Raw genomic sequence first — 7,941 nt, 5'->3', positions numbered from 1 at the left:
CCCCCCGAAGAATTAAGCAAAGGTTGGTTGCTGCCCATCAAAATTCCATGTTTATTCACAAACTCGTAAGTGGGTCATGAAACACATGATGAAAGACGCTGATTATCTTCACCTTATTTCATTGACTTGTGTGGACATGCTTGGAAGCACCAGCACCTTACTTCAAACTAGCATACTTTTTCTCTGTTGAAATTTACGAGAGGAACCGTTTTCAGAGGCTACACAATTTGGAGTATTGAGATCAACTCAATGATGGACTCGGCTAACACAATTAGAAACATGAAAGGAGAGGGGTACAAAAAGTCCCTATGGTAAATATTTATCTTTGTAGTATACTTGGAGTGGGATACTTTGCAGTTCATAGATACTTCTCGGGATACCTATTACAAAGGGTTACTTTTTTCTTTCTTTTATTTTCTTTTTTTAACTTTATGGAGTGTAGAACATCTTCAAATCCTTTCTTTTCCATAAAAGGTTAAAACATTGTTTCTTCCGTTTCTTTATATATCAGTTGTAAACCCTACAAATAGAAGTTATTTCGTCTAGAGAAAGAAAATGTAAAAATAAAACCTTGTGGGCAGGGAGATTCAGGTCCTTGTTTTCCTTTATGGTTTTCCATATTTGCTGCGCACTGAAAGAGAATCCTGAAGCAGGGATAACACCTCGTCGATCACCTGCAATTCCTCCCGGAGAAATAGAACGGAAAAACCGTTGCCTCAATTGAGCAACCTACATAAAAGATCATACAAGATGAGCAATTGAATTTCACAGTAAAGGAAGAAAAAAATAACAAATAGGGAAGGGAATCCTTATACATTGCAATGCAATGCAAAATACCCGCTTGCTATCCCTAATTACAAAACAAACTAATGATGGTAAAATCCTTAAATTAGTAAACCAGCCATTGCAAGATTACCTCTTCTTTAAACTTCTTCTCTTTCTCTTCATAGCTTGACAAAGCAAAGATTTCCACCTTCAAGCCAAAATATTTCAATTAGACATACATGCTGATGCCTATTAATAGACGTTGAAATAGAGATATATAATGCCATCCATGCTAACAAACTTACATTAAAAAATTCGCTGAGGGGAGTATCCTTAAGGGAATCTGGTTTATGAACAGCATTCCATATCTGCACCAAGAAGGGGAAATAATCATTCAGAAGAAGACACCCGAAGTGAAGGCCCTTAAATAGTTTTAGTGGAAGGAGACACCACTATCCAACTAAATCCACCTCCACCACGTTCTGAATCGAGATTTCAAATAAGTTTACAATGCTCAGCCTTGAAAGTTAAACTATTCAATCTGAACAGATCCCTTTGGTTGTAATATTGAGTCTAAACAAATAACTTTTCTTGCCCTAGCTGGTAAAGACAACCAATTACCGGACTTGGAAATTCTGTATTGTAAGGCCCTCTCCTGATCATTTCCAGCAAAATAACTACCTTACTTAACGATGCTCGTATGTCATCAGCATCATAGAATCTCTACCAACATTTTGGAACAGTGAAGAAAAATGGTAAGGACTAATCTTCTGCATGTTCATTTTAGTTCTCCTGAAAGAATGTTAGGAGTTTTTGCAGGGCAATCAGAGAACCCAAGAAAGGAATACCTTCTTAATATCTTCCTTCAGAATAGACTCCAAATGCGGAAGTGGGGTCTGCATGGATATCCAAGAGATCAGAAAACACATTCAACAAGACTGAACTGTGAGCTTCACATTTGCCTTGGTAAGTCAACAACCAACCTTAGTCTTGTCACGTATAACAAACAGTAGAGTTGTTTTACGAGGGCTGAATAATCGTACCATTACCTAAATTAGTAGTGAAACAAAAACAAGAAAATGTTATTTACAGAAGGCTGACCACAAGAAAATAAACACGCAGAGATATTACCTCAAAGACTGTCTTCAGAAGAGGCCTGTTTGCAGCATGCTCTCGACCAATATCATGGCACCATCTGTACATGATTTACAAGAATTCCAATCACACTTCAAATAACAGAAACCTTTGTACTCCATGTAATCAGTAAGCTACCAAGTAGGATTTTTTAAATAAAAAACTGTCGAACTGCACTCACCAGAAACTTGCAGGTTACAAGCCTCTTCAAATATGTGAAAATTTTATGTAGTACATTCACCAAGACTCATTAAAAACATGGACAGGCTACTGTAGTGTAGAGTCATATTATAGTAAAAGACATTACTAGTGGATGCCTAATCATAACCCTGATACTTGCAATAATACGCGACTAATATACATGTTATAACATGACCCACTTGCGACTCTCGGCTAGCTATTGAAGTAATCCTGTAATTTGCCATTGTTGAAAAAATAATGTTAGAATACCGTTTTCTCCTACAACTGCTCATGAATCATCAACTGGATGAAATCGTTTAATAGAGAGCTAAATTTTCATCCTTAAAATTTCTGCCTAATTTTCTGTTAAGGTATCTTCCAAAAGTGAGCTATTGAAGAACCCTGTAACTTTTTATTGATGAAAAAGTATTAGAATCCTATTTTCTCCTACAAAGGCTCATAAAACCATCAACTGGCTGGAATCTTCTAATAGAGAGCTAATTTTCATCCCTTGAATCCAACTTGGTAGTTATGGCTTGTCCAATAGAAAACATATCCACTTTCTACTTCACAAAAAGTATGGATTTCATTCTTGTAGTTGTTTTCCTTTCTTCCTGTGTTGTCTCGTTCTTTGGTTCATCAATAAGATTCATTTATGATAATCATAATAATAGCCATGATTATGATAGCAACAACATTAATAAAAATTCAAAGGATGCAAACAACCGCTTAACTCCGAAACTTACATATTTATCAAAACAACATCAGAGATCGCCAAAGCAAATAGCGCACTTTGTTTCTCAAAAGTAGTATCATCCTGAAAGTAGAAAGAATTTGGAGTATACAAAAATATTATAGCATTTGGCAACAATTGAATTGAATAAAATGTTACCAATAATAACACTTGCACAAATGTTCACTCGTTCTCTCAGATTAACCAATTAACTGGAATGCATGTAAAAACCCACGACCAAACAAAACCTTAAAAATCCCGAATGAAACTGGAAGGAAAATATCTAATGTACAAACTAATAGATTCTTAAAACTGAATTATTTATATCAATATTTAATTATATATATTCTGCATAGATGAATATACACCATAATCTCCTAACCTTAGAAATCCCAAAACCAAATTTTTTACCTCTCCCCTTTCTCTTCCATCAGTGCCCTCCAAGTCCATGGCAATTGTGCAGGGCTCAATGCCAACACACTTAGCAACCCAAACGCCCTTGGTAGTTTGAACCCTAAATTATATAATTTATTAGCTTATCCTTATGGTAAGAAATTCAAATGAGCGTAATTATATACTGTGAATTAGGAAGCAGTATAAATTTTATATGCCAGCATAACCCCAACTATATATTTCTGTGGATGTCCGAAGAAAAAGCACAGGGTAAGGGGAAGAACCTTCCCTTGTATGCATCCATCTCCCTAAAATTTGTGTGGAAAAGATGATTCAGTAACGTGCTCTTCCCTGACCATACAAGAGGGAAAAGGAGAACAGAGTATTAGCATAAAATAAAATAAAAAGCATATAAGGTTTCAAGATCTGTAATCTATGGCCTCTTGCTCCCAAGAAAATGCAATGGAGAGAGAGAACTCTTGGGCATTCCTAATCAACTAAACAACAACATTATCTTACTCCGAGGCCTAAAGACAAAAAGCGACAAACGACGTAATACCACGTACAACATTATGACTTTAAGTCATCTTCCTCTCAAGATAGTGGGTTGTTAGGAATCACGGACCTCCACAATGGTATGATATTGTCCACTTTGAGCATAATCTCTCATGGTTTTGCTTTTGGTTTTCCCAAAAGGCCTCATACCAATGGAAATGTATTCTTTACTTATAAACCCCATGATCTTCCCCTTAATTAGCCAATCTGGGACTCCTCTCCCAACAATTCTCAACAATCCTCCCCTCGGACAAAATACATCATAGAGCTTCTCCTAAGACCTATGGAGCCCTCGAACATCCTCTCCTTAATCGAGTCTCGACTCCTTCTCTAGAGCCTTCCAACAAAGTACACCCTTTGTTCGACACTTGAGTCACTTTTGACTACACCTTCGAGACTCACAACGTCTTTGTTTGACATTTGAGGATTTTATTGACATGACTAAGTTAAGGACATGCTCTGATACCAGATTAGGAATCACAACCCTCCACGATGGTATAATATTGTCCACTTTGAGCATAAACTCTCGTGGCTTTACTTTTGGTTTCCCCAAAAGGCCTCATACCAATGAAGATAGTATTCCTTACTTATAAACTCATGATCTTCCCCTTAATTAGCTAATCTGGGACTTCTCTCAACAATCCCCAACCTGGTTACATCAGAGTGCACTATTAGAAACCAATTACGACAAGGACCGAACATTTACAAGCAAACTGGCTGGCAAAGCAATGTAGAGGCAATCCATGTTCAACGATTAATTAAAAACACCAAATCAAGCAACTGAATGTTGAACTACAACAACCTCAGTCCCATACACAAATGAATTCAGATAGTCGAAAATTGATCAAAATGCAACGACAGACTAGATAGGTATAAATGGAGGCGAACCAGCACAATCAAGAACACAAAATGATTTCAACAAGGCACATACCACTACTCTGAGGCCCCATGATAGCGACCACCGCATAAGAAAGGCCACAATCAGCCAACTTAATCTTCCTGACAAAATCCTGCAGGCCAGAGGCGTTGAACTCGCCATTGTTATCAATCAGCTGCGTCGTGTAACAATCATCTCTTCTCATTGTCGAATCCGGTGGCGATAGAACTGGCTAGAGCAACAAATGAAATGAAAACCACAATAGAGGTCGAAATTCAGGTCCAAATAGGGAATAACTTGGGGCACAGAACAAAGTACGAACAGAAGCTTACTTGGAGCGAACGGAAGAGCCTTTGCCTTGTGAAGAAGCTGAAGGTTTATTCCCTAAAGGCTTTGTGGCAGAGTTGCAATATGGCGGAAGCTTTGGGTTTTGGTATACGTACGTGTCGATCGGAGACCGCCGCTGTCAGCAACCGCCACCGCCTCTGTATCTTTCAGAAGAAACCGCCTTTTGTCGTTGAATAAAAGAAATTCAAATAATATTAATATTTTTCTTTTTTTGTAGAAGAGTTTTTCGTATAATCTCATTTGGTCACCGTTTTTAAATATCATAATTTTACGTTATTTAAGTTACGTGGTAAATGAGTTATTAAGTTTGAAGTTAAAATAAATATATATTTAAGATACTAACTTATTTAGTTTTTTTAATCAGATATCTATTTATTAAGTTTCAAGTACGCATACTTTTATTTCGGCTAGTTGAACAGGGTCAAAAATTATATTCTTTGTTCCTATCCATGCATCTAACCCTGCCAAATCTCACAAAAATAAACATGATCGGAGCTATGGAGCTCGAGTTTCAGACAAGGGCACAATGAAAACGTGCGTCTTCTTCCTGTCTAGAGGAAGAAGACGATGACGTGGCTGGTTTAGTAAGTCAACCAAAAATGGAGTCTTTGGAAGAAATTTTGAAGTAATTCGGATACCAGAAGCTCAAGAACGGAAGTCCTGAACATCGACGATGAGGTAAGTTGCCATCTTAGACTTTTTTTTAAGAAATACTTATATGAATCGCTTAGATTTTCTTATGAACCCTAAACCAAGTATGAATTAAAGATATATGAAAGAAAAACTCAAAGAATCGTGATTATCAATCTATGACTTTCTAGAATAACTCATGCTAGTTATTATGATGGGTTCATATGATTAGGAATGCATGTGACAACTTATGCCTCAACGAATTATGAACCTTAGGAACTTATAAGATTGAGAACCAAGAACAATACCAAACAAGTTCTACAGCTACCAAGGAAAGAAGAATGCTAGGTACCACTAAAAAATAAGGGACCATGATCCTCAGACTCAGAAACTCAAGAATGCTAGGTAATACTCTAAGCATGTCCAATTGTGACCCATAACCTCCCACCCCGTGGTGCTTTCAGAGGTCATGTTTCATCTTCTAGGTGGGATGCCCTGCACCATGTTTCCATTGCAGGATGTCATGTTTGGCCTCATGTTTCCCTCACCTAGATGAGATGCCCTGCACCATGTTATGGGTACCCAAGGATATGCAGGATGTCATGTTCATGCATGCACCAATTAAGTAACCTTTATGGTCTATGTCATGTTCATGCATGCACCAATCACGTAACTTTTATGATCTATGCCATGTTCATGCATGTATTGATCACGTGACCTTTATGGTCTATCATGGGGAGGAATCTAGGGCCACTGTTCCTCAGCAACTTCAAGGCTACAAAAGGGGACGTAGGGGGGAACAATGTCCAAGCTGTGACAACCCAGCAGCAACAACCTGCTTCTCAGCAAAGAAAGTTACACTCCCAAACCTACTTCTCAAGTTCAGAGTAAACCATCTCCACGGTAAGACTCCTGTGCTCCACTCCAATTAGGCAAATCAAATCTCTCTCCTTCATCCCAACAACATCAAAGATGGAACAAGAAGATAGTAAGTTACCTTAGCTAAGAATCAAGAATCTCCTAAGACCCCCTACGGTACATCATGCTTATGACTTAGACTACTGCTTGGAACGCATGAAGCCTTGAGTGTAGGTGTTAAGACTGTGTTACTGGGAACGCATGAAACCTTGGACACAGGTTGGTAGGTTTATGACTAGTACCGTAAATCCTAAGGGTGGTGTTTTGGAGAACGAATTAAGAAACAGAACAAGAACCTAGAGAGAACCAAGAACAAGAGAAAAATCAAGGACTAGAACATGGATTAAGATCCAATTTCTAAGGACAAGAACCCTAGTACTAAGCCCCTTGGAGAATAATCAAGGTTTCAGAATCCAAGGACCAAGGTCCTTGAGATAGAATCGTTGAACACAACTCTCGGTGGGAAACACTACACACTTTATTAGGACCAATTGAGAAGAGATTTACAAAACACTTAGTAGAAACTACTACTTTATATTGCTTGGGATTTCTTGAGACGATGAACTAAGTAGGGTGGAGGGGTATTGCTTGGGATTTCTTGGGATGATGAACTAAACACTCTTAGAAACTACTACTTGCGATTTCTTGGAAGGATAAACTAGGTAGGGTGGAGGGGTATTTATATTAGATAGTAACTATTTTTTCTAAAATTCCTAAATCATTTTCCTAAATTTATTCCTAAAATCCCTTATTCATTTCTTTAACATAAATATAGTTACTCATACAATGGTTAGACTTAACCCTATTGGGCTAATGATGATATTTTAACCAGAACATATAAGAACCCACAAGTCAAGAATAAGAAACTAGAGGGCCTAAGTACTTACGACAAGAACAAGAACAAGAAAAAAAACTGTGTGGTACCCTAACATATCAAGGACATGATTAAGAACCTACAAGTAGGTTGCTTATTGAGTCTTTGTACTCATTNTTTTTTTTTTTTTTTTTTTTTTTTTTTTTTTCAGGTAAGAAGGAGCTGGTCGAAGTCGGGAGCAGATTTTGGAGTCGGTGCCATAGACAAACTTCACCCATCATCTTCAACCCTTTTTGTGTTGAAACATTTTATGTTATAATATAAATATAATGTATCTTTTGTTTTAAATTTGATTTGCCTTACTTTGCGAAAAATTTACCCATCTATTTAGAATCATTGAATCAGCCCGGTCCTTACAAAATGACTAATTTACCCCCTTGAGGTTGACGTTGACTGATTTTCTAAAATTTTCACGATTTTCGTTTATATTTTTTTCAAGTTACAGGAATTTTTGGAAGCATTTTTCTCTTCTATCTCATCTTGAAATGTGGCCCTCTAAGACTCAATAAAATCCCGGAAGTTTGACTTTTTAAA

The 7,941-nt window shown here is 37.3% G+C and overlaps 1 protein-coding gene across 3 annotated transcripts in view; it reads right to left on the bottom strand.

Annotated features, from left to right (window-relative positions):
* Window positions 1-5,156, bottom strand: part of LOC111802675 (protein ROOT HAIR DEFECTIVE 3 homolog 2-like) — a 13,642-nt gene extending 8,486 nt beyond the window's left edge. The window contains exons 1-11 of one of the 3 annotated variants that reach the window (XM_023687123.1): window positions 4,970-5,156; window positions 4,692-4,869; window positions 3,490-3,556; window positions 3,224-3,326; window positions 2,826-2,896; window positions 1,897-1,960; window positions 1,749-1,814; window positions 1,614-1,661; window positions 1,071-1,133; window positions 917-973; window positions 571-729 (exon numbers count right to left, since the gene is read on the bottom strand). In XM_023687123.1, the coding sequence (XP_023542891.1) occupies window positions 571-729; window positions 917-973; window positions 1,071-1,133; window positions 1,614-1,661; window positions 1,749-1,814; window positions 1,897-1,960; window positions 2,826-2,896; window positions 3,224-3,326; window positions 3,490-3,556; window positions 4,692-4,842 (849 nt within the window). In that variant the 5' untranslated portion in view covers window positions 4,843-4,869; window positions 4,970-5,156. The other 2 variants (XM_023687124.1, XM_023687122.1) reach the window with 2 other exon arrangements.
* Between the last annotated feature and the right edge of the window lie 2,785 nt (window positions 5,157-7,941).

Source organism: Cucurbita pepo, chromosome LG09 (genome assembly GCF_002806865.2).
Source record: "Cucurbita pepo subsp. pepo cultivar mu-cu-16 chromosome LG09, ASM280686v2, whole genome shotgun sequence".
Classification (NCBI taxonomy): domain Eukaryota; kingdom Viridiplantae; phylum Streptophyta; class Magnoliopsida; order Cucurbitales; family Cucurbitaceae; genus Cucurbita; species Cucurbita pepo.
The sequence above is the reverse complement of the archived record's forward strand: the minus strand, read 5'-3'. Positions and strand labels throughout refer to the sequence as shown.